The 25,842-nt window shown below is 46.3% G+C and overlaps 1 protein-coding gene and 1 non-coding gene across 10 annotated transcripts in view; both read left to right on the forward strand.

The window, feature by feature from the left end:
• The window catches only part of PRRC2B (proline rich coiled-coil 2B), a 52,524-nt gene that overhangs the window by 16,438 nt on the left and 10,244 nt on the right, over positions 1-25,842 (forward strand). For 6 of the 9 annotated variants that reach the window (XR_012654122.1, XR_012654123.1, XR_012654124.1 and 3 more), the window contains exons 3-26: positions 178-355; positions 575-677; positions 1,682-1,754; positions 4,615-4,758; positions 5,419-5,660; positions 6,062-6,183; positions 6,641-6,783; positions 7,355-7,445; positions 7,872-8,064; positions 8,452-8,767; positions 9,412-9,602; positions 12,064-12,271; positions 13,019-13,238; positions 13,892-15,955; positions 17,506-17,705; positions 18,542-18,687; positions 19,933-20,074; positions 20,693-20,775; positions 21,483-21,674; positions 21,814-22,008; positions 22,444-22,530; positions 23,497-23,601; positions 24,190-24,382; positions 25,661-25,758. Coding sequence is in view for 6 of the 9 variants with exons in the window: in XM_075055529.1 (XP_074911630.1) it covers positions 178-355; positions 575-677; positions 1,682-1,754; positions 4,615-4,758; positions 5,419-5,660; positions 6,062-6,183; positions 6,641-6,783; positions 7,355-7,445; positions 7,872-8,064; positions 8,452-8,767; positions 9,412-9,602; positions 12,064-12,271; positions 13,019-13,238; positions 13,892-15,955; positions 17,506-17,705; positions 18,542-18,687; positions 19,933-20,074; positions 20,693-20,775; positions 21,483-21,674; positions 21,814-22,008; positions 22,444-22,530; positions 23,497-23,601; positions 24,190-24,382; positions 25,661-25,758 (5,729 nt within the window). In the remaining 3 variants the exon portion in view is untranslated. The remainder of the gene's footprint in view (positions 1-177; positions 356-574; positions 678-1,681; positions 1,755-4,614; positions 4,759-5,418; positions 5,661-6,061; positions 6,184-6,640; positions 6,784-7,354; positions 7,446-7,871; positions 8,065-8,451; positions 8,768-9,411; positions 9,603-12,063; positions 12,272-13,018; positions 13,239-13,891; positions 15,956-17,505; positions 17,706-18,541; positions 18,688-19,932; positions 20,075-20,692; positions 20,776-21,482; positions 21,675-21,813; positions 22,009-22,443; positions 22,531-23,496; positions 23,602-24,189; positions 24,383-25,660; positions 25,759-25,842) is intronic. The other 3 variants (XM_075055532.1, XM_075055534.1, XM_075055535.1) reach the window with 2 other exon arrangements.
• LOC142044109 (small nucleolar RNA SNORD62) lies at positions 24,629-24,720 on the forward strand. The gene has a single exon (XR_012654211.1). It is a non-coding gene; the product is annotated as a small nucleolar RNA SNORD62 (small nucleolar RNA).

Below are 25,842 nucleotides of genomic sequence, written 5' to 3' on the forward strand. Positions count from 1 at the left end.
CAGACGGCTGCTACACAGTGGTCATGAGGGAAATGTCCTGTATGTTGACATAGCAGCAGTGGTGCTGCTTATCATACAGTTCTGTTGGGACAGCACCCAGCTACAGTATGCTAATTAAGGTTAGTTATCTAGCAGGATATAGCCCTCTATGACCTACCATTGTTCCTTTCTCACTAGTTATTCCTAGACATGGCTTACAGAGTCTTGGGAAAGTTGCTGCTGCCCGGCGCATGCCACCTCCTGCAAACTTGCCTAGCTTGAAGTCTGAGAACAAAGGAAACGACCCCAACATCATTATAGTACCCAAGGACGGTACAGGATGGGCAAACAAGCAGGATCAGCCAGACCAAAAGAGGTGGGTAGAACTATTTTTCGCTAAGTTTTGTCAGGCAAGCAGCAGTAGTTATGCACTGCTGTGCTGTGTGTTGGACCGTGTAGTGATCAGTTCTGCTGTCCATGCCAGCCTAGAGCCAATGTTAGCTTGATCTTTTAGCAACTGCTATATTGCCAGAGTTGTTTGTCTGTCTTATTGCCTGTCTTTCACTCTGATCTCGCCTCTGCTGTCTCTTTTCAGTTCCAGTGCGACAGCTGCACAGCTGCAGGAGTCGCTGCCGCAGCAGGGTTTGCAGAAATCTGTCTCCAATTTACAGAAGCCGACACAGTCAATCAGTCAGGAGGTAGGTGCAAGTGGTCTCTGTGACTGCCACCCTGCTTCCCCTGTCCCCAGACAGCTTAAGGGTTTTCCTTAATTGTCTGTGTTGCCTTGTACAAGTAAGAATCAGCAGACTGCAATTTACAGAACAGCTCCTGTATAATCAATTCTTGTAGAAGTGACTGTCTTGACTCCAAGTTACTGTGCCTCAGGAATGCTGTGCTGCAGTTAAAGTATAATTCTGTGCACATTACCTCTGTACCTTTCAAGTGTGTGCAGAAAGCGCTGCTTCAATCTAGAAAGAATGTCTGGAATGTGGGATGGCTGGTTAGCACTTCTAAACTATTTTACTTTGGGTCTAATTCAAGTGTCGCTTGGTGACAACAGATCCAGCTCTTGCTCCCAGCCTGATGAGGCTTGATAAGAAGAGATCTGGTCATGTGGGAGAAGTAGCCAGTGTCAGGACCTGAAAAAGCTACTGGCAAGTAAGAAAGCTTCCCCAGAGAGTGCAGGGACCTGGCCCCTCTGTGCTACAGATCTCACACTTTTAGTTTAAAAAAAATTCCCAGCCCTTAAGGTTCAGGGAAATCAAGACAGGAGTTGTGTTTTGAAGAGGAGTGGTTAATGCATGAGAAAGTAGGGTAGCCTTCAGGCTGAGGTGTAGCATGGAACAAATCTAGAAGTTTGAGGGACCTTTTGGAAAAATGCAACAGAACAAAGGGAAAGCTTGATTAGAGGGAGGAAAGCAAGAGGAATGGTTTGAGGAAATAGCTGATGAAGATGAGCAGAGGAGAGATGAGAGGCAGGGCAGAGGAGAGTATTTTTGCTGTAGCATCATAGTGCACTGGAGTGGGGAGCAACTAACTTTAGCTCCAACAAGAAGCTGGGGAGACCTGTGGTATCCAGTGACATCTTGGTGATTTAGAGGTCCGAACAGTAGCAGGTGCCAGCCAAGAAATGAGAAACAGTCATGGGACTTCACTGATCTGCGGGTGTTGGGGTTTTTTTTGTGTTCTGTTTTGTTTTCAGAGTACAAATTCAGTGCCAGGTGGACCAAAGTCATGGGCACAGCTGAATGGAAAGCCAGCAGGACAAGAAGGTGGTGAGTATGAAAAACAGGAATGGAGCTGTGTATGTGCCTGCTTCTCCCAGACCAGCATGAGATGGGGTGTCCTCTGTTTCTTCCTGTCCTCCCTGTCTAGACTGGTGTGGAATGGGACACAGCTGTCTTGGTTACAGTGCTTTGAGGCCATATGAGTCTTGTTTTCAGTCTGTGTAGTGTTTTGGCTGGAGTGAGGCAACTGCATCTGTTCAGGTCTGCCAGTGCAGGAGAGAGCTTGAGCAGAATGTGCCCCATCGCCATCTTGAACCAGAATGATTCATGCACTTGGAAAGCAGCAGGGAGTTCTGGGAGGTGAAGGTTTTGAAGGAGAAGGGAAACATTTGCACACACACACCCCCACACCCACACCCACACACCCCCCCCCCCCCCCCGTAAGTGTCTTCCGTCAGCCCAGAGCAGTGTGTAATAAAGGTGCAGAAAACAGACTGGAAGAAGGGAGGGATTGGTTTAGAAGAAAAGGACATTGGAGACTGGAAATGTAGGCATCTCCATGGCTAATAGCATCAGGAGCTTCACCTAATTAGGTGGTCAAAAGTGAGGCTGTAATGGTAATGCTCAGGGAGGCTGTACACAGCATCCATGGTCCAAGGGTATTAGTGTCAGTGAGTGGACGTGGCACTGAAGCTGTTGCAGGATGCACTTTTTACACCTTGGCTGAGGCCTTTCTATTAAGTCTCTCTGAGCAACTGTGTTGCTAATGGCTTCTGCTTGACTGAGGATCCTGAAGCAGTGTTAACATAAATTGGGAGTTTAGTTGTCTTCAGATGCCTCCATTTCCACACAGGAGGTGGTTTCCAGCTGCACTGAGTACTACCATTAAAACTATAGTGAGTATAATAGCTCAGTTCCACTGTTTTAATGTGAACAGACCTGGAACCATTAGTTGTTGAGTGAAATTGCAGAGAGATTGGAAAGAACTGAGACAGCTGTAGATAGCAGACATGGAGGGGACAAGCTCATCCTAAATTAAATGACTCCCTTAATGAGAGGGTGCTTCTCAAAGGCTAAATGTTAGAGACGTGTGCTTGCCTGAGGTTGGTGGCCAGTGCAAAGATGGTGTCTTGTTTGGTTAATTGGTACTTTTTTTGAGACTGTTGCTGTGTGGACCTCCTGTACAGTCATTTTGAAATCTGATTGTCTAACAATGTTCTTAAAGATTTTTTTGAAAACTCATTCTAGGTCACACTTATCAGTATAGAGTTCTCAACCCAAGAAAAGAGTTGCATATGTGGCTAAGAGCAGCTTAATTAGAAGGTAATTGAGTCACAGAAGCATCAGAAATCTGGCTGAAAGGACTTCTTAGGCCATCCCATTCTTGCACCTCTTCTCCAGTGGCATTGAACAATTGCTTTTCCTTCTAAGCTAATACAGCGGTTTCTAATATTATTGACAAAGAGGAAAGCCTTTTGCTCTTTGCTCTCTTTTAGGTATTACTGCTGTAAAACCTTTTTTGGAGGCTGTATCCTGAAGAAACGTAGTCTAATAATTTAATTATGAACTGCTCCATGCCTGTGTCTTCTGTATAGGGGGCATTTGGAGGAAAAAAAAAAAGATGCACCAAACTTTTATCAGTGTGGTGCTGCCTAGGGTTAGAGTGCAAATTGTTAATGCCTGCACATTAACAGTCATTACATTTTGCAGCCTTACCTGGGAGGGTAGAATTCTCTCCCCTGAAAGACATTTACGTGTTGTTAATATTCTCATTGTCATTCTAGTTTAGTAGAATAGTGCAGTAGAAATCGGAACTCTCAGCACATCTCAGATATTTTGTGGTGTGTTTGAGAAATGTCCTTCTTGTGTATTCTCATCTGTCCAAAATATTTGAAGACGTTAAGTGCAGCAGTTGCAGTGTCTTCCGTGGAGATCTTCAGATGGGAGGTCTTGTGCAGTGTGCAAGTTCCATGAAGTGAAAATGACTTAAAGAAGCCAGTCCTTCTTGACTCTTTAGTGCAAGGAAGAATAAAGATAGGTGACGCTCTTTTGTCAGGTTGTCAGTACTCCTTGCTGATACTTATAACATGGTAATTCTGAAATGCCCTTTTTAAAAAGAGTATTAGCCAAGTAACACCAAGAAACAGTTCTCAAAAAAGCAATTTTTTTAATGTTTAGTAATGCCATAATGCTGACAATTTCTTTTTAGTCAGTGTTATCTTGCCAACAAATTTGAGATTTGCTGTGTTTTGCTTTCTTCCAGTCGCTGGCAGATCTTCAGAATGGACAGAAAACTGTCATTTTAGGGTGGCTGTTGACTCGGCAAGACAGTTTGTCAATGACTAGAAATGAACCTGGCCTGATCTGGCCAGTGATCTGCATCTTAAAAATGCTGCAGCAGGGAGGAGAGTGGGGTATAGCATATGGCACTTGGTCCTTATCTGTGGTCTTTCACTGAGTATATTGCCAGAAATCTTAACAATAGACTTCCCCAGTAGAGTGAGATCTGAGCAGAAAGAGTCTGAATAGAAATGTTGAATACTTGATAACAGGGTATCATCTATAAGCAATCTTGCAGAATTTGTGTCTCTGCTTCAGTGTGAATTTTGTACTTTACAAAAATAATTGGAAGCTGGGAGAGTTCACTCTGGCTTTGCTGAACGTGACAATTTAAATGAAGATCCCAAGTTAAGAGTGTGGGAGTACTGGGTGAGGACATGTGTTGTCGTGTTGGTGACAGTGTCTGAGAGTGTTTTTGGTGTGAGCTGAGGTGCTGGTACAGTAGTAATTTGGGTTTAAATATGCTGGAGGCCCAGATTCTCAGGAAACACATTTCCAGGCTGATCTCTTAAGGGAATTGAAAGAGTGGAAAGATCTTCTCTAAGTCCCACACTTATTTGTCTGACAGGTTCAAGGGCCTCAAGCCGACTGTTATCCTTCTCTCCCGAGGAATTTCCGACGCTGAAAGCAGCTGGCGAGCAGGACAAGGTTGGCAAAGAAAAGGGCGCCTTAGATCCGTCGTATGGGCCAGGACCAAGCCTCCGCCCCCAGAGTAAGTGAATGATTGTGTCTTTGTGCCTTACCCCAGCTCATAACCCCATAGACTGTGTTTTGGGCAGGGGCATGCCAGTTCACAGTTGTATCAGATATTCCATCCTTACATTTCCTTTTATCTTTTTATGAGCTCACACGTGTCAAGCTGCTTAGCAAATGACCATGGATTTACGTGTAGTGCTGATGTTCACTGGCTGAGTTCTGTGGTCCAGACAGCCAAGTATGGACTGTTACCTACTACATTGTTTAATAAAAATTGCTGTGGGATGTTGCAAAGCAGGCCCCTTCCCCCTGGGCTAGGGGAGTCACAAGTGAAATGATTGGGTGGTGTGATGTGGCTTCCCTTTGAGTGTTTGTGCATGATCTAATTGGCCTTAATTCTGCAGGGTAAGGGCTGTGGAGATGGGGAGCAGAGTTGGTTGGAATTTAGGCTTATTGACAAATAAGGGCACCACTGGTGCAGCAATTACTTAGTAACGGCTGGTGCTGCTAGTCTCTTAGGAAAATAAGCGCATTTGGAAATTTTCCTTGGTCCCTGATGTTTTTCTACATGCTTGGTGTAATTAGGGCTTGACCAGAGTATTTGAGTTTCAAGTCTTCCTGGCAGAGTGACTGTCTGCAGTTACAAATGTTAACATAATTATTACCTCCTTTCCAGATGTCACCAGTTGGAGGGAGGGCGGTGGGAGGAACATAACCTCTGCCACATCTCTGACCGCCTCCCCTGCTGAGCTGGGCAGCAAGACCTCTAGCACTGGAGACGGAGCCCCCTCCTCAGTGAGTGCCAGCGATCCGAAGGAGCCGTCTCTCCGCCCAGCTCAGCCTGTCCGCAAAGGGGCTTCGCAGTTCATGGGAAATGTCTACCAACCACCTACGTACCATGACATGCTACCTGCTTTTGTAAGTTGCCCTTTCCCCACAGCTGTGTAATGTCCTTACCACTTATAACGTGTGTGTGGGTCGAAGTCAGCTGAGATATCTGTTTTCTGGACCCTCTTTTGGTATCCAGGGCTTGCTCAGGGATCCTTCTCTTGGTCTATTTTTAGTTTCCCCTGTTGTGCATTTACCCTTTCATGCTTGAATAGTGTAGCACAGCCTTTGCTCAGCCCAAGGAAAAGTTGCTGCTTTCCCTCGAGCTGGAGAGGATAACCATTAGCATGTGGCCTGTTAGGCAGCCAGATGTGAAATTTTTGTTTTTCCTTTGTGCGGATGCAGCTACCGTGCTCATGTTGTAACCTAATCTGGGTAAGCCTTCCTGTGGCAAGGAGAGAAAAACACTATTCTGCTTTGCCTTGTTCCAGATGTGTCCACAACAGCCATCTGAGACCCCTGCATCGCTGGACCGAGGGTCTTTCCCCCTTCCTCAGCTTCGCCTTGAGCCCCGGGTACCTTTCAGACAATACCAGATGAATGACCAGGATGGGTAAGGCTGCCGTGACTGTCCCACTTGAGAGGCAGGTTTGGGCATGACATGAACCTTAAACTATGCAAGAATTTGGGCCAAGGATCCCTAGTTGCGTGGGTGAAGCTGCAGGCAGCCACAGAGGGAACCTGATTTTTACCCAAAGAAGCAGTGCTTTGCTCTGCCTACAGCAGTATCTGAAATGTTGAAGAACTCTAAGGACTGTGCGTCTGAAGAGCAGGTGGATGTGAGAAGTAGTTGTATGTGATCCTGGACTGGAAGGGTTGCAGCTCTGGTCTGTAAGCCCTAGGAAGTGGGTACCAGGTAGACAAGGGAAAGAAGCTTCACTGGACAGGGAGAGAAACTTGGAGCCGTTGTATATAAGTGTATGGTAGAAAAGGACTGGTTCACTGTTACAAACTCAGCTCTACGTTCTTTTCTTTACTGTTTCTAACTATTTCTTTGCATTTCCCTGTAGAAAAGAGAACAGGCTCAGCCTGTCTCGCCCAACACGTCCAGTTCGGCAGCAAATAGAGAGAGCACCTCGGCCCACCATTATCAATGCAGAGAACCTAAAGGGGCTGGATGAACTAGACACTGATGCGGATGATGGATGGGCAGGTAAAGTGCTTCCATCCTCTAGCTTCAGACAACAGCTTAGGAGGTGAAGCAAAATAGTTACTCCTCCCTGAAGCATGAAATAACCAGGATATTCTGGTGGCTCTGTTTCACTGCCACGGAAGGAAGAAGGGGAAGCAAAGAGTGGTCTGCGTAGTTGTGAAATTGCTGTTGGTGTAAATGATGACACAATGGATCCTTCTGATCCTTCCATCACACTGTACACAAGGAACCGGATCTGAAGACTCCTAAAAGCTGAAAACACCAAACAGCAGGATAGCAGTCTGTGCTATCCTGCAGCAGGATAGCGCAGGAGTGGCTGTCTCCTCATTTGCAGCCCCCATTCCCAGACTGCTTGCTGCTCCTCTTCTGGGACCAGCCCAGCTGTTCAGCAGTGTGGGTCCACACTACTCACATCATTTCCAGTATCTGTGGTGGGCATTTGGCTTTCCAAGTAGTTTATGCCAAGCCTGTGCGTTCTCTGGTTTAGTGCCTGAGAGGGCATAAGCTTTATGAGGGCAAGGGACCTGTTTCTTTCCTCTCATATATCCCTTCTTCAATCCTGCCTTCATAGGCATTCATGATGAAGTGGATTACTCTGAGAAACTAAAGTTTAGTGAAGATGAGGAAGAGGAAGAAACTCTTAAAGATGGACGACAGAAGTGGTAAGAAGTGGCTGTATTTGCACCTACAGTTGTTTCAGTAAAAGTAAACAATACCAGGATCTTCTTAAAACTTGTTCTAAATGTTGAGGCTTGATCCCCCTGATTCATACTATGATTTTGTTGATTCTACTGGCCATTGTTTGAGTGAGCTTCAAGGGTGCGCTTACGTCTTGAAGGCGAGTGCCAGGATGCCAAGCTTTTTTTTTTCTAGTCTCCTTTCTGTGTCTCACCTTTTTCCTGCTGCACAATAGTGGTTTGAATCCTTATGTACCATAGGAGGAAAAGTGCAGTACTTGTTCTGGTGGTTTTTTTGTTTTTTTTGATCTTTCCTTTCTGTTACAGTCAGTTGCCTTTGCCACTTGATAGGACTGCAAGTGCTTTTTGAGGCAAGTAGCAAATGTAATAGCAAAGCTGTTTATATGACAGGAACAGCTGGGATCCCAGAAGGCAACGACAGTTGTCCCTGAGCTCTGCAGACAGTGCAGATGTCAAACACACCTTGGAGGAAGGAAAGAATTGGGGCGACTCAGTTGGCTTGTCCCGGTCAGTCCGGAAAGTGCAGGATTCACAGCAGCCGTCGAGGAAGCTGAATGGCTGGAGCTCTGCATCTGAATACCAGGTAGGTTGAACTCATGCAAGTGGACTTGCGGTGCTGGATGTGATGCATCGCTGTCCTTAAGAGGCCAGTTTGACATTTTATTGAAAGCAGGATGCTGATGAATTTCTCAATTCTTTGTTTATATGCAGCTGGACAGAAATCCATCTGCATAGCACTCCCACTAGAGAAAAGAAATTGAAGCTGGTCCAGAGCAGTTGGGTTGTCAGACAGTGAGAAAATGGAGATACTGAACCAGATAGCAATAACTTCCCACCAAAAGGGAGACTTGTGTGCATGAGGATATAGGGCAGGGAGTCAGGAGGGGATTTTTCTCAGCGTGGGATGCAAAGCTCAAGATACTGGAGATTTTTGGGCCATGCTTATTGAGGAATGTTTTTCCTTTGGCAGAAGCCCACACTAGGAAGTATCCTCAGACAGCAGTCCCTCGAGGATAAAGAAGAAAAGGTGCCACTGAGACAGAAGTTTGTGCACTCTGAGATCTCAGAGGCTGTCGAGAGAGCCAGGAGGCGACGGGAGGAGGAGGAGCGGCGAGCCAGGGAGGAGCGTCTGGCAGCCTGTGCTGCAAAGCTGAAACAACTTGATCAGAAATGCAAGCTGGCTCAGAAGAGTGGGGAGACCCAGAAACACACTGAGAATGAAGACCTGCGACCCCCAAGCACAGAGAAAAATGCTGTGCAAGAGAATGGTCATGCTTTCCGTAGAGGTAAAGAAACCTTGCTTGCCTCACCTTGTAAAAACTGCTTTTTTGGCATTGTGCCAGTCTCTTACCTGAAGTGTGGGGTAGTTCCTGGGAGGGAGTGTTTAGAGGGTACTTCAGGTGCACTTGAGAGATCAGCTGCTTCACGTACTCTGCAGAGTATTTTGCATTGGTGATGAAGGTTCATTAAAAAAGAAAAAAACCCAACCTATTAAAACAAGTGCAAACTTCTTTGGTTGCCTTTATGCTCACTCAGCTGTGCTAGCAGAGACCTTGTTGAAATGGGCCTCTTGATCTTCTCATGATTGGATGTTGATACTAAGAAAATGCTCATGGGCCACGGATTGGAAAATCAGTTATCAGTAAGTGCTGGCAGGTTTAAGGAGTAACAGGGTAAATGGACTTCTTCCCCCAGTGCTTAAGCAGAAGGCTGATCTTGGAATTTATCACTAAAACAAGATGGAAAAAGCCCTCTAGAGCTGTCAAGGCAAATCAGGGAGATTGTGTGTAACATGCTATATATGATTGTTATAAAGTTCAACCACCTAATGCAGTCAGGACATGGCCACACATGTATGTTGTGGTGTGGTGGTGCACGCACAAATCCTGTCATGAGCAGGGCTTATCAAGGCTTATTTTCTTCTCTGCAGCAACCCCTGAGTTTCACACACAGGATGTCTCTGTTGGCTACCTGGAAGAGGAGACTCCAGCTCCAGCAGCAGCAGCCCAAAGCAGCAGTGAGGAGGAGCTCAGAGAAGTTCCCTCCCCAGCACAGGAATTCAACAAATACCAGAAATCTCTTCCCCCACGATTCCAGAGGCAGCAGCAGCAACAGCAGCAGGTAATAGGTGTGACACTCCCACCCCTCTTAGTTTGGACCCCCACAAAACCATTGTGTTTGTTTGGCAGTACTTTAGATCACAGATGTATCCTGACTGACGTGGGTAAAAGGGCTCTCTATAGATTACATGAATTTTACGTGCACCCTGTGATGCTGGAGCTATTGTGGTTAGGGCTTTCTGTGGCGGGGAGAGGTGTGGGCAGGTCATGTTTGTCACTTGCCTGGGAGAAAAGTAGACACTGCTGTCAGAAATGTTGACTTGTCTTGCATGGTTGTTTGGGTGTCTCCTGACAATGTGAAATCTTAGGACTATGTGGTTTGTAGCAGAGCTCTGGTTTGCAAATGTGTACATGCAGGAGAAGCTGGGGATGTGCCCCTTCCTGTGTCCAAAGTTAAAAGAGCAGCAGTGGCTACCTTGGTACTTGCTGTAGGCCTGATCCAGCAAAGTCTTTAATGCCTTTGGCTGGCAGTGAACCTGGTGAGCATCTGTTCTTCTTTCCTGGCACATGATGAGAGCCGCTGTTCTTCAGCACTGCTGCAGTGGCAGGCAGCTGAATATACAAGGGAAAGGAAAACCTTTGGGGATCAGCTGCTTCCATTCACTTTGCACTTGCTGTGCCCTTACCCTTTTAGGTATGGGCAGCTGTTTGGTTGCCAGGGGCAAATTGTGCTTAGGTTGGCAGGTGGTTGGACTGGTCCTGGGCTGAACATGAGGGCTGTGAAGTGGCACGCTTCTCGTTCCACCTCCTGCCTTTGCAGAGAGGTGGTACTCCACATCTGCTCTCATCTTCTACCTACCCAACTCTTTTTCTGTGAGGTTCTTTCAGTATTTTCTTTGCACCATAAATATGTTTGGTCTTAATGGCTTCGTTTTTGTTTCATTGAAAAATGTCTTCTGGGGCTCTCAGAGACCAGCCTGAACTGCTTTATGTCTTGCGTCTTGCCCGGCCTTACAGTGTTGTATGTGCCATACATCCTGTTCAGCTCTTCTTCCAGATGCAGTGAGCCTCCTTAGGACAGCAGAGTCAAAGCAAGGGGCAGAATATCCACGCTTGAGATAATGCAAAGTTAATTGCCATTCTTCATAGAATAACCACGTGAAATGTGATACAATCAACGCTGCTGCAAACCTTAGTGAAGAGCTCACATTTGGCTTTTGCTTGGAAGCTCAGTAATTGCTTTTTTATGGATGTTCCCCTGTGCTTGTTAGTGGGCAGTTGATGTTTTCATGATTCAAATGTACAGCAGCAAACGCTGCTAATGTTACTCTTTAAAAGAGATGCTCTTAAACCAAAAATAATTGGATGTCTTTGCTGTCTTGCTAATAACACTGCAGGTCATTGCTACTGGAAGAACATGAAATTTTCATTTTATTTTCTCTTATCCTCTGTGTTGTTAGTATATATGAAGCAGTTTGTATTTTGGCTGGCTTGTGTTGCTGCTTTGGTAGCAATGGTTCCATGAAAAGAACAAAATAAAAAAACCAGCGTTGGTATCATTCATGAAATATTTTCTCCAAGGTACTGAAGCACTAGATAACTTGGATATAATCTTTGCATTTATCTGAGTTTCTCTTTTGCCATAATGATGTGTCAGGTTCAGATTTCAGGGTGTCTCTCTTGCTCTGCAGTAGGGGATTGTTTTTTTTTATAAACAGTTACAGTAAGCAGTTACAGACACTGTAAGCTTAGTAAGAAAAGATGGTGGAAAGTTTGACAGGTATATAGATGTATTTCATGCTAATTGGAGCTGTTTACCTTTGAAAGCTTTCTTCGGTACACAAAGCTCCCTTCAAATATAAGTTCTTCTTGGAACTTCAGCAGAAGTTAAATGTCAAATCAGATCAGCATCATGACAGTCCTCAGCTAAAGGAAGGTGAACTGGCCATGTGGGAGATGGGACACAACCTGAAGGTGTCAGCCCATCTCTGGAGGATGTACAGGAAATACTATAAAATATTAATAGCTGTCTTAATTGAGTTTAGGTTGTTCTTATTTAATCTGTTCAGCTAACATGAGTAGAACTAATATATATGCACACTAAATAACTTATAATTGCATTTCCTCCAAACAGCAACATCTTCTAAAGTATTTGGTTCCAATTAAGAAATTGTTTGACAGAAAGCTGCCCTGTGTCTCATAGAAGCATTGAGAAAATGCAAACTCCAGTCTTGAAGCTGATCCCTTGCATTTGGCCATGTAGTGGGGCCCATAGTGGAGTGAGATTCTGGCTGCACTTCTGGCTGCAACATATTCGGGCTGGTTTGGGTGTTTAGAGAATAACGACAATTGCCACGTTCCCAGCTGGTAGTGAATTGCCCTTATCTGCTCTACCCTCCCATCTGATCTGCTTTTGAGCCTCTAACACATGGAATGTGTTTTCCTTTGGCTAGCCAGTTTGCAAGTGTGATTCCTGGCACCGTGACCATTCATGTCAAATGGCCCATCCTTCTTCCCTGCAGGAGCAGCTGTACAAGATGCAGCACTGGCAGCAGCAGCAAGTCTATCCTCCCCCATCCCATTCCCATCCCCAACGGACGTTCTACCCGCCGCACCCCCAGATGCTTGGCTTTGATCCTCGCTGGATGATGATGCCCTCTTATATGGACCCTCGCATGGCCCAGAGTCGCACCCCTGTAGATTTCTACCCTTCAGCCCTTCACCCTTCAGGTAAGGTGTTTTCAGCGTTTCCCTTTATCATGGCTGTTGAGTTGGTCCATGTCTGGAAAGTTGCTGTGCTTCATCTTACCTCTGTCCAGACTTTGCGCCCTGGCTGGCTGTGATTGACCTTCTGTAGGGATGAGAAAGAGTTGGTTGCAATGAGAGCTGGTGAGGGAACAGAGGAGGTTGGGAGGGAGGACACCTGCCTGTCCATCATCCCCTGCACTGCAGTGGGAGATCTTCCCTAGCAGCTTTGGAGCCTTAGTGGGTGTAAAAGCAGATCTCGCCCCTTGGAGGAGAAGGATCAGTTTGGGAGTTACTGTAATCATGTGAAATCTTAATAGACCCCCTTCAAGAAATGCGATGGAGAAATCCTGTAGTTCCTGAGCTGTGTGCTCCTAGCACCTTCCTTCCTTGTTACTGGTCTTCAGAGATGTGAATATAAACATCAGGACATATAAATCATTCCCTTGCATTTGTGGTTTGCTTTCACACACATGCTTACTTCCAAGCCAGTGATGGTGTGTTGTGTTCTGTGCAGACTGGGCTCTGAAAGTTGTGCTACCTTCTGTATCACTCTAGGTGTACTTCCCAGCTCTGTATTTCCTAAGCACAGGCTCCCCTCTACCAGAAAGGTTTCCATGGCTGCAGTCACCTGCTGCCCTGGAAGGAAGGGCAGTCAAACTAGCTGTGGGTTGTTGATTCTTCTTGGCTATGAGATCCTAGTGTTAATGGTATGAACTCTGTCGTGACCAGGAATTATGAAGCCCATGATTCAGCAGGACACCATTGGTGGGAGCAGCTGTCGGTCTGAAGATCAGAACTGTCAGGCAGGGCAGGCAGAAAGGAAAACTGCTCCCTTGGACCCTGTGCCAGTGTGGGGCCAGGAGAGCTACACATCTCTGCAAAGCAAAGGGTACTCCCTGTCACATCAGAAACAGGCTGACAACATGACCATGGAGGGGCTGCATGCCAGGTGAGTGCAGAACTCCCCTGTCCTCATGCATGCTGTGGTGGGAGGTGCTGCCATAAATCATCTCCTGCTGAAAAGCAGATGTAGAGTTGACCCACGAGATATCTCTGAACAGACCAAGGTACTGATCTGGTAGCACTCTTACACTGTTGAGTGTTTGTGTCGTGGAGATGCTTAGAGACTGAGCTATTCAGAGTTTTTCTATCTGATGCCAGTCAAGGCTGACCAGCTTGGAGCCTGTTCAGTAGGAGAGGCGCACTTGTCACCTACGTGGGTAGGTACAGAAAACAATGAGTCAAAAATTCTGATACTTGCTAGTTTGTCTCCTAATTCATTGGGACTTTCTGAAACCAATTCCTTGTTTTCAGATCTCCACATATGTTGGAGGCTGAATCTCCCTTTATTTCTTAAGTTTGCTGCCCATCATAGGAACTGCTTTCTTTATCATCCATTGATTTGACAAACCAGGCAGTACAGCCTGGGGCCACAGCATCTGCCCAGCGTTCAGGTATTTATAGGCTCATTGCCTCATGATTTGGAACAAACCCTGATTTATTTATTTGTTTCCACCTCTTGTGCCCAGCCTGGGCCTTTGGAGATGTGCTGTGCTCTGCATTAGCTGACCTTCTTTTGTTTGTTGTTTGTTTCCTTCTCAGGAATGACAGTTACTCTGCTTCTCCTGGAAGGCCAGAGAGTCTGAGCACCCAGCGAGATCTCTTTGAGGAGAGAGGGGAGGAGTACTTGAATGCTTTTGACAAGAAGGCCCAGGCAGACTTTGACAGCTGTCTGTCTTCTCAACGGATAGGCCAAGATCTCTTGTTTCAGCATCAGGAGACTGTGCAGGAAACCTGTCCTGCTGGCAACCGCCATGCAAACTTGAGGTGTTCGCCCCTAGAACCTGATTTTATCCAAGCAGAGAAGAAGCCTGAATATAATGGCTGGGATATCAGCCACCATCAGAAACCTGCAGAGACTGCAGCAGAAGTTGCTGAGGAAGTGCCCAGGGATGAGCAGTCATTCAGTGCTGACCCGTGGAAGAAAGAAGGAGCTAATACCAAACAGCCCACTGAAGAGACAACAGAGTGGGCTCCTGAGAACCGGAACACCAGTGGTCAGCACCAGGAGCAAATGGGGAGAACGCGACGATCAGGCCCAATTAAAAAACCAGTCCTGAAAGCCCTCAAGGTGGAAGAGAAAGAGAAGGAGATGGAGAAGGTTAAGCTGGAGGGAGAGGACACCTCACGCCCACTGAAGGAGAAGGCAGCAGTTCAGAAAGTAGAAAATGAGTCAGATGATTCTGCAGCCTTACTGAACTCCACACGTTACCTGCTGGATGACAAAGGTTCTTCCCAAACCAACCTTGCCCGAGAGGCTGAGAAGTCCCAGGAGGAAGAGGAGGAAGAAGAGGAGGAAGAGAAGCCAGAAAGAACCTGGGAGAACAAATTATCCAGAGAGTCTGGTGATCTCCCTCCCACAAAAAGAAACAACTGGATCTTCATTGATGAGGAACAAGCCTTTGGTGGGAGAGGCCAAGGGCGTGGGCGAGGGAGAGGCTTCAGAGAGTTCACTTTCCGAGGCCGAGGCACTGTTGTGGGCAGCCGGGGAGTCTATAACAACCAGCGGAGCAGCCGAGGGCGAGGGCTTCGGGAGTTCAACCAGCCAGAGGACTTCCCTAGAGGCAAGCCAAGGCGCCGGATTGCAAGCGAGACACACAGTGAAGGGTCAGAATACGAGGAGCTCCCCAAGCGTCGCCGGCAGAGGGGCTCAGAAAACAGCAATGAAGGCTCTGTGCTGGACAGGGAGGACAGTGATTTGAAAAAGGGAGACTTCAAAGAGTCTTGGAGGTCCAACAAAATCTATTCAGATGACCACAGTAGTCTGGATCCTAAGATGAGGGCTCCAAGAGCTTTTGGGAGATCACTGCCGCCAAGACTGAGCAACTCTGGCTATGGGCGAAGGAGTTTCATGGGTAAGGAGCCCAGCCAGTGGCAAAGCAGGAGTGCGGGAGCAGGGTGGCAGGAGTACAGCCACGCCTCTCCATCAGACACTTTTGGGAGCAGGCAGCAGTCTGACAGGGACTACATTCAGGATTCTTATAAACATGTGGATTCCTTCTCCGGCCGGGTTTTTGATGAGAGTCATCTGGATGACAAAAGGCACTTTTTCCAGGAGGATTACTCAGCTGATCAGGAGAACATAGAGAACAGGCCATTCAGGAGGCGGCGTCCCCCCCGCCAAGACAAGCCCCCGCGATTCAGGCGCCTCAGGCAAGAGAGGGAATCGGTCGGCCAGTGGAACCCTGATGAAGGAAGCCCCAACCTGCTGCCCAGCCAGTGGCCTGGAAGACCCAAGCTGACCACTGCAGAGAAGAGCAGCATCTCAGGCAGACGGTCTCCTGAGCTGTCCTACCAGAACTCATCAGACCATGCCAATGAGGAGTGGGAGACAGCATCTGAAAGCAGTGACTTCAGCGAGCGGCGGGAGAGGCGAGATGGAGTTTCAGAAAGTGAAGGCCAGCTGGAGGGCGGCCTCGGGAGTGGGAGCTTGGGAGAGAAGAGGGAGCTAGCGAAGCGGAGCTTCTCAAGCCAAAGGCCACTTGTCGACAGGCAGAGCCGCAAGGCCGAGCCAGCAGGGTTTGCAGAGCAGTCTGTCAGGACTGGTGTAGGAACAGCTTCCAGATATGAGAGCCAGCAGAGTGGGACACTGATAAAAAGCAAAAGGTAAAGTTGCATTCTGACGTACAGATATCTGTCATCTGATATGCAGATACTGGAGGAGTGGAGAAGGGCTGGACTGTGGGTGAGGAGCTGTTGACTGTGTTTCTTCTAGTGCAGGTGACTTCCAGCACCATTTATCCAACCTTGTGACATCCAAGGGTCTTATCATTGTCTGTTTTACAACTGACTGACCTCTTTGCTTCCATGCTGGGAATCCAGGTTTATGGAAGTTGCTGAGACACTGTGGGCATGACATGTGCTGCTGTTCTTCGCCTTAGTTTCGGGCCAAGACAGCTCTCCACTTTCTGGACTGCCTCTCGCTGGAGGCATGAAGGATAATGGAAGAAATCCTGGTCCTTAACTCCAAACCTATTGTGTCCTTCCTGTCCTGTCATGGGTCCCCAGTGGAGTATAGGAGACCACAGAAGTGAGGGTTGGGTTTTCCTGGGATAAGTTACTGTGAGCTGTGTAGGTTGAGCACCTGGATTCCCAGTAGTGTGGTTGTGGCATGAGCACAATGTGTGACATCGCCAGTCCTAGCTTTGCCTGAGCAGATTATTTTCTTACATCTTAGTGGAGACCAGTGATGAATGGCAAGCAGCGCTGTGTGTTCCTAGCATGGTGGGAGGAGTTTCTCCTGAGAGTATTTTAAGACAACTCTGACACTAGGGATTAAGTATTTTCCTGTGTCCTGTGAAAAATCTGGTGATTGACAGGATGCTGGGTTAGGTGGGCCTTGGTCCTGGGCCAATTTGACAGCTCCCTCGTTAGCCTTTTCTTTTAACAGGAACAGGCGGAAAAGAGAGAGAGTCCTGTGCAGCTGCATTGTATTTGGTTTAAAGCACTGATAAATAGGCAACTTGTTCTTTATTTTCTGTTCTCTTGTGCCCCATCTCCCCCAACTCCTGGATGTAGTAACTAGTAGTAGTTTATATAGAAATAAGGGAGAGGAGAGCTGATGTCTGGAAGGATGCGGGCAGGTAGAAAGGGAAAGTAAGGGAAAGGGGAAGCTTTTTTTTTTTACCTTCTCCTTTAACTATGCCTCTCGAGTTGATTGCTTGGGAATGATGTGTGGATGGTGGTCAAATGGGCAAAATAATTCTGGGAGAAACAAAATGGGAAACTTTTTTTTTCCCTCGATGTCATCAGCCTCTCCCCATTTCCCTTCCCCTCATGTGATGCTTGCCAAGAAATGTGTGTTAATTGCAAAGAGGAGCAGGGGAGCTGTTAGAGCAGTGTTATAGGAGGGTAGGAGACACTGCAGAAGCACAGAGCCCTCCTCGTAGGGACAAGCTAGGCTATTAGCTTTGTTGCGGGGGCAGTGTGTTGGTTGATTCATGAGTACAGGTATTGTTCTGTTTCCATCCCACTTCCCCAGTAACATCCTTGCAATGGGCTCTGTGCTCAGAATTTAACATCTGCTTCAGTTGAGCGAAGGCTGGGGAAGGATGAGGTGCAATCAGAAAAATCATAAAGAAAATAATAGCCCATATGTTTTCTTCTTGCTACTTTTACTCATCTTGTGAAAAATCTAATTTCTTCTTTCCTTGTAGGTCTCCAGAAGAAGGAGGTGGCCTTGGCAACACCAGTGGTGGGAGCAGCCACTCTATTTACAGCTTGGATAGGACCTCCCATGCAAACTCAGAGAGTGCTGAGGGTCCGGGTAAAAAGCCAGAGAAGGAGCCCAAATCCACTGCGCAAAGAGCAAGTGAGAAGGGAGAAGCCTTGTCACAGTTCGAACTGAGTTATGGAAGTGAGTGTCTTAATTAATTTGTTTCCTTTAAAGGGATAACACGTTGTGGCTAACTTTAAGCCAGACTGATTGAATCCAGTGTAATTTTAAATATCAGGTTAGATTTTTTCCATTTATTTACTCAAGCAAGAAAATTCTAGTGTATCTGAATAGGGAAAACATGGAAGACAAAGGTGGTTTTAAATTTTAAACCCAAACTTTCAGCCAGATCTGACAGTTTCTCTAATGTTTCTTCTATAGAAAGTTTGGGTTTAGGGAGAATATTTCTATCCAAGATGTTAAATTTCAAGCCCAAAATACCTTACGTAGTGCAAAGGAAGTTGAAAGAGCATCCAGAGTGGGGAATTTGAGTCTGAGCTCGTGTCAGGAGGGCAAGAAATTAGTATCTCTGAAACCATTGGCATTAGGCCATGACTCAGCTTTTTGCTGTTCATAGAGCTGAGGTTTTACATCCAGAGGAGATGGGTGTGTTTTCAAAAGTACCTATGCCTGCTTTGTCCTTGCTAGTATTTGGAAAGGTGTGAGGGTTTTTTCAACTGATACTATACCTAAAGCTACCCGAGTTACCACATGGCTCACATTCCCAAGCTCTTCCAGCTGGAGCATGCTCATCTTGAGGCAGAGGAGAGCAAAGCCCTGCAGGATAAAGTGACTGGTAGATGTCAACAGATTACCATGGCTTAGTTTTCAAAGCTTAGCTGCAGTGCTGTTGGCTGAACTTGTTTGCCTGTTGAATGGTTCCTATTTGGAATGCACTCTTTAAATTATTGCAATCATAAAGCTTTATATGCATACACACATGCACTGTTTTTTTTCTCTATATATGCTTTGTTCAGGTACCATCATTGATAATCGCGTGTCGAACACAGCAGAAGAGAATGAAGTAGGTTCTATGGCAGGTGAAGGCTTCATTGAGGTTCTTACTAAAAAGCAGCGTCGCTTGCTGGAAGAGGAGCGAAGGAAGAAGGAACAGGCTGCTCAGGTGAGGAATGGGAGGCAGAAAAAGCTTAACCTGATACGTTGTTTGGACTGCAGTCAGAGGAACAGGGCCCCAAAAGTGTTTGGATGAGCAGAAAAACATGCAGTTGGCCAAGGTAGTACAGATCCTATATTAGGCCCCGGAAACATATTTTGGCTCAGATGGGCAGGGGCCATTGGTCTGAAGAGGATGGTTAGACTTCTGACTGTTCTTGTTTTCTAGCATAATTGTTAATTGCAAGTTAAGGAGGGTTTTCTAAAGTGATCCTCATCCAAAGCAGCTTCACTCACTAAGCCACTTGCTGGCTGTAGTTGGTGGGATATTGGGCAGCAGTGACTAGTGGAGGACCTCTGCACTCTTGCTGTGTCAACAACGTGTTACTGCTAGAACAGGATGTGGTAGCTTCCTTGCCAGAGGTGTCATGTTTGTGTTCTGGGCACCAGAAAGAAACTAACAAACTGGAAGAAACTCTGACAATTTCATGTTCATAATAGGATAAAAGAGTTGATTTGCAAGAAAAGATGTAAGACTGCAGTGTGGGTAGCTTAGTTAAGTAATGTTTAGGAGGGGGGGCGTTTGTCTACATGTACGGGAAGACTGCAGATTCTAGGGAGATAAGAGAATATTTTGACATGAAAGGAGACTTAGTGAAATCTGGAGGACTAAATGCAAATGAAAAGCATTGTTGGGAAATGCTTCCTGACAAGGAGGGCTTGTGGTAGGTTCAGAGAGTCTCACAGGCAAAGTTATAAAAGCCTGGTTGCTTGGCATCTTTAAAATTAAGCTGAAGACAATGTGTGAATGTGCAGTGGAAGGGTCTTGCTGTTGCAGAGGTGTGCTTCTCTTTCTGTTCAGATCTTGGCTCTGCGAAAGAGCCATCTCTGTATTGTGAAATTATTAATTGATCTTGCTTTAGCTGGAGTAAAAAAAGAGAGGAATTAAGCAGAGCAAGTATACTGTAGTGTCAGTTTTGCTTTGCTTTGTATCCTGTTCCCCCACCTCCCCAAAAGAGAAGAATCTCATGCTGCTGAAGGCAGGTTTTTTCACAGCCTTGTTAGATGGGGGAACCTCCCAGTAGCCACTGAGTAAGAGCGGGGAGGGAGTCAGAACTACTTTGTATGGTTCTGTTACATGAGTTGGGGGCTCTTCACATTGCAGCATTTAGAAATCCAGGGTTTGAACTTGCCAGGAGCAGACTGTGTTAGTCCAGTGCAGTAACAGGTCTGGCCTGTGCCTTTTCTCTCTTAGGCACCAGCTAAGGCCCGCGTTCTTCAGTCTCGCATCCCTCCTCGATTTGCTAAGAAACAGAACAGCTTGTGCTTGGAGCAAAGTGATGTAACAGTGTCTGGAAACAGCCTGGGCACAGAGATCTGGGAGAGCAACAGCCCAGGTAAGTTTGAGTCTGTTCTGAGGTGTTTCACAGAGCTGAGGAATCCTCTGGTGTGTGCAGGAAGGATGGGGTGTCTGTGCTTAAGAGGAGACAACCTTCTCTTGTCTGATGCTGGAAGTGGGAGGGGAGCTAACAGACATCTGGAGTAGCATCTGTTCAAAACTGTACTCTTCAGCCATCCTCCTCCTGTTGTTGACCATGTCAGTCTCCTAATCTATTTCTTGAGTCTTTGTGTAACATCAAGATCCTACTATATAGCATTTTCTAGCCTGTTGGGTTGGATCTACTTCAGCCATTTTCTTATTTTGCCTTCCTCTGTTTTCTTATCTTCTAGCACTGAATAGCTAGTGCCTCCCTTGTTTCTCTCTGCCCTTTCTTTCTCCTGTTGTTTTCATGTTCCCTAAGAAGTCTCTTCCCTGTTCTCTACCCTCGCTTTCCATACCCTGTTGTCTTTGTGCTGCATCATGTCTCAGCTGATTGGGCAACACTAGTTTTCTGAGATGGTGAAAATATCTCGTGTCTAGAAATGGAAAGTTAGTAGTGTAACATGCACAGTGTACAAGGTGTGCTCACAGCTGTGTTTCAAGCAGGTGAACCCTGCCTTCTGTTCTCTTCTAGCTCTTTCCGTTCAGTCTCCTGGCAGTGATTCCTGGAGCAAGCCTGTAAATACCTTTAATGGTACTGAATCTAGCGCCACTGAGGTAAGTGGCACCTAATGTGCCATTCAGGTATTGCGTGTATAAAATACTAATGTTAGGTGGCTTATGCTTCTCATTGCTCCATCTGTGCTTAGCGACTCTCAGCTCTGCTTGTGCAATTTTAAACTGTCTCTTTGCAGTTCTGATTTGAGCTTGACGCTCAAATCTTGACCTAGAGGGCCAAGCACTGCTTGGTGTTACATGTGGGTATAAATCTGGAGTAACTGTCGGTAGAGCTATTCCAGGGTTATGCTCCTAACTGGACACAGAGCGTGGTCGAGGATGGTGGAATCCCATAGGTTGTGTTTGTGTGCCTCATGCCTGTGAGCAGTGTGTAGCTGTAGCCTTAATGCAGGGAGGGCGGAGGAGGTTCCTGAATGCTTCACCTCTGGAGACCAGAGTTCAAATCTGGTTTGGGTCACAAGTGAAATGAGTTTGGCAATCTCAGCCTAGTTGCTGTGTGTGACACTTTTTCCTTATTCTAAAGCCATGGTCCGGTTGGTGTATTGGTTAACCTGTCTCAGGGTTGTGTAGAGCTGAAGCAGCAGCCAAGGGATGCCTGCAGGTCAGGCCCAACTCCTTTGCAGTTAACCAAGAATGTGATTTGAAAAGGGGACATGGTCTTGCTGTTTTCTGGGATTTTTTTTTTTTCCTCCTTTGTGGAGCTGGGTCGGAGTCTGGGGCTTTAACACATTTCGTGCTTTGCATAGCAGGGTTTTAAAGGCAGCCAGGGGGATAGTGGCATTGACTTGAGCGCGGAGTCTCGGGAATCCTCCGCTACCTCCTCTCAGCGCAGTTCTCCATATGGCACCCTCAAACCAGAGGAGATGAATGGGGCTGGCCTGGTGGACCCAAAGCCTGACTGCCAGAAGGAGCAAGTGCAGAAGCAATCTGATAAAAAGGTAATCTGGATTTGCAGCCAAGCCAGAGCACATAGTGAGAGACCTTGTGAAGTGGTTGTGTTGTTCTTGATAGCATTTTTAAGGCTTGAGATTGGGTTATTCAGTCTTTGTGTCTCAGCCTCTCTGCTTTCCTGTTAAGGATTCAGATCAAGGCTCAGGACAGAACAAGGAACACAAGCCTGGACCAATCGGCAACGAACGCTCCCTGAAAAACAGAAAGGGTTCGGAGGGAACGGAACGGCTGGAAGGGAATATTCCCCCTGTTAACGGGGTGGAAATTCACGTGGATTCTGTACTTCCTGTGCCACCCATTGAATTTGGAGTAAATCCTAAAGTGAGGATTGAATTTAATTTTATCTTCTTGGTGATTTGAGCTTGTTGAGATATGAAAGGTGGTTTGAGGCAGAAGGATTATTTAGAGGAGGCTTCCAGCTGTAGATTTGCCTTAGATTTCGTTACTGACACAAACCAGGTACTCAAGATGTCTTGGCAAACAGATAATATCCTCTTGTAAATATTGTCCCAAGGACCAGCTGGGGTGGTATCAGAAGTGAGGGACAAAAGTATGGCCATCTAAGCCTTTGTGCGCCTCTGGGGGTTGCCTGCTGCTGAGTGCTGAGAAGTGTCTTTTTGTTCTCTTCCAGCAAGGCTTACTGGAGGACAATCTTTAGTTTCTAGTGTCATGATTCAGACTAAAGTCATTAACCATGAGAAGCAGATGGATGGCCCTTGGACCTGGATTTGAATTTTGTGTGTTTTGCTTTTTCAGGACTCTGACTTCAGCTTGCCGCCTGGTTCTGCCTCTGGCACTGCAGCTAACCCTGTCACCAAATTGCAGGATGCCTTGGCCAGTAATGTAAGTATTTATTTTTTCTTTTGGCATTGATTCATTGGAGATACTCCTTAGTTAAACCTCAGATGCTTCCAAAGAGAGCAAGCATATTTCTTTGCAGTTGACTTCACACTTAATGCTTAGGCAACACATGTAACTAAAATCCATAATGGAAATCTGTGCCTTCAAGGTACCTTGATACTTCTGAGCCAGTGATGCTCATTTTGATATAGGGAGCAACTCCATTATCACTGTGGCCTGTGTAAAGCAAGAGGTATTGCAGATCTCTGACGTCACCAGTCTCCCCTGAGACACAAAAGAGTACTGGTAATGGAAATGATGCAGACAGATAGTGGTGTTTTTAGGCCTGGGCTGCCCACTTCCTCAGAAGGTCTCATCTGCCACAGCAAGGCAGAGAACTGTAACTTGTTAGTCAGGCCCTTCTGGAGGTTTCCCAGCTTATTCCAGCCATCTGGGTATTTCATTATTATATGTGAAAGAGTGAGCACACTGAAAGCCCAGCTTGTAGCTCAGCTGTGGACAGCAATGTGAGAAACTCATAGAGCTGTTTTTGAAATGTCTTCAAGTTCGTAGGCCATTTGATTTTGGATGTTTGTCTTAAAGGGTGTTTCTTTTCAGAAGTGCTCTCTCAGAAACAGGTTTTGTCTGAAATTTAGGTACATTCCAAATATGGGACAGGAGGGGGAACTCTTCTGCAAATTGAAGTTACTGGATCAAATTGATGTTTAAGTGGAAGCTGGTGTAACTTGACATAGAGAGTGTCATTGCATGTAACTGAAGCTTCATTTATTCCAACAGCAGAATGGATCATGGTTGAGTGTGGTACTTAACTCCTGCAGTACCACTGAGGGTTGAATCCTTTGTGGTGTAGTTACTAGAGCTGCCAGTTGAGGCTCTGTCAGCCTTGGTAGCTCATGACATTCTCCTAAGAGTTTATAAAATATTTACCATTTACGAATCTCCCCTCAGGCAGGGTTAACGCAGTCCATTCCCATTCTGCGAAGAGATCATCACCTCCAGCGGTGCATTGGCCTGAACCCAATGTCCTTCCCCACTGCAGACCTTACTCTTAAGGTAAGCAAGCTGGCATGTGTGTTTGTCCTAGGTGTGGATACCATGTCTCCATGGCCAGAGTAGTGAAGATGGAGAGTTCTTTCCCAGAGCATTTTGTTAGGTACTGCTAAACCTTTAATTAGCTTCTATAAAAGTTGTGCATATATGCTATTCAGCATGGGTGAAAGGGCATGTGTTTCAGCAGTCCTGGATGCTGAAGTCCTTACCAATTGTAGAACAGGTGCAACAGAGCTTTCCTACTATTTCAGTAGTTGGGTAGGATGGCTGGTCACGGATCCTAGGTGCTTGATGATTTAAAGAAGAAAAACAAGAAAAAAACCAAAACCAAACACAGAAACTACCAAACCAAAAACCACCACCACCTCAACCCCAAAGAGCTCAGCAAATACCAAGGGGGACTGAGTGTTTGTGAAGGATGCTTGCCCATTGGAAATTGGTGTGAAACTCCTTGACCTGAGACCTGCCAGCTGTCTACTATGACTAGACTAGATTGAATTTGAACTAACAGATCATAGATGAGCAACTCTAGGCTTCAGTATTGTCCTCCCCATTTGAACTGTCTGTAGTTATTGTCCTTCATTTCCATAGATGGAGTCTGCTCGTAAAGCTTGGGAAAACTCTCCTAGTTTACCAGAACAGAACTCCCCAGGAGGCGCGGGCTCAGGCATCCAGCCTCCTTCCAGCGTTGGAGCTTCCAACGGTGTCAGCTACAGCTCTTTTGGTGGAGTTTCTATGCCGCCTATGCCTGTGGCGTCCGTAGCACCTTCTGCATCTATTCCAGGTACCTGCAAACTGTGGCAGCGGTATTTGCATTGTCTGGTTGGTATCTAGGAATCATCCCCTGATTCTTGTAGCATGGTGAGAAGAGCTTCCATGTAAAGTAACTGGGTGGCTGGTATTTAACAGATTCTTAACACCAATTCAGTCAAGACAGAAAGAGGGACCATCTACCCACTTTGAAGAACGTTACTTGAGTGTGACTGGTATAATCTTAGCACAAGGACGACTTTCCCTGTGTAGCAGCAAGTCTCTGTGATGTCTCAATGGATCCTGCTTACCCTTCCCTGTGTGCTCGATAGAGTAGAAGGGAAATGAAGAAACAAACCTGTGGCTGAGAGACTTCAACAGTCCCAATATCAATATCAACCATTCCTCTGCTCACTTTGCTATTTAAGTCACACGTTCTGAGCACCTTCTGCTCTTTGTATGTAATAACAACTTGCTTACAGTTTGCAGAAGTCTGGGAGGTGGGAAGGTGTTGCTGTCCTTGAGTTAGAGGAAAAGCTTGAGCTCAGTCATGTTAGGTAGTGTATATAATTAGGGAGAGCATCTGGAAAAAAGGAATGTACTTGGATTCTCTGACTCCTGGGTCCCAAAAGACCTCTCATGCACGCACAATCCATCTCATTCCTCAATTCAAGAATGGAATGGAATATGCTGGACGGAAGTGATAGGGAGTGGACCACTGTAGTGACTCTGTTAATAGCTTCCACTTGGAAAATGGATTGTTCCAAGTCAGGTAATCTGCTTACCCACCCACTGTAATTTTGCTTGTAAATCCCATGGTTCAGATCTGCACAGAACCACAGGAGTGGCACAGCACTTTGATTGGTTCCACCTTTGGGGTGGATATGGCTTTTAGAGCTCTTGTGGTGTTTGAGACCTTCACGCGTTTGCTCTTTCTGTCCCTCCTAGCTGCAAAGATGAGATGACTGCAGGTTTCTGGCAGTTAGGAACAGTTTGGAGTGCAGGTCACCAATTCCTGAACTGTTAGTGTCTCTGAGTTTTTTGTGGAGGTGGGAGACCTGGGTTTACATTTAGCCTTTTACAGAAAGTTACGATTAATTCTCAGCAAGCCTGCTACTGTAAAGTGGGGCTGCTGGCTTTGGTATGTGGACTTATGAGCTTTACAGGCTCTTCTGAATGGGTACTGTGTGTTGACTTGCTAAGCTGGTTTCTGAAAAGTAGGAAACAGTCTTGACCTGCAGGTCTCTGCAGCGTTCTGTGTCTGTATCTCCCCTGTACATCGAATTTACAGCCTGCTTTCTCTGATGTTTAGGTAACCATATTCCACCCCTGTATCTGGATGGCCATGTGTTTGCAAGTCAGCCCCGCCTGGTCCCTCAGACGATACCTCAGCAGCAAAGCTACCAACAGGTAAGGGAGAAATACAACTAGCTAGTGGTTTCTCAAGGAGTCTTCAGGGTAACATTTAAGAAACGAAGAGTCATTTATCTCTCT

The sequence above is a fragment of the Buteo buteo genome, chromosome 23, assembly GCF_964188355.1.
Source record: "Buteo buteo chromosome 23, bButBut1.hap1.1, whole genome shotgun sequence".
NCBI lineage: Eukaryota > Metazoa > Chordata > Aves > Accipitriformes > Accipitridae > Buteo > Buteo buteo.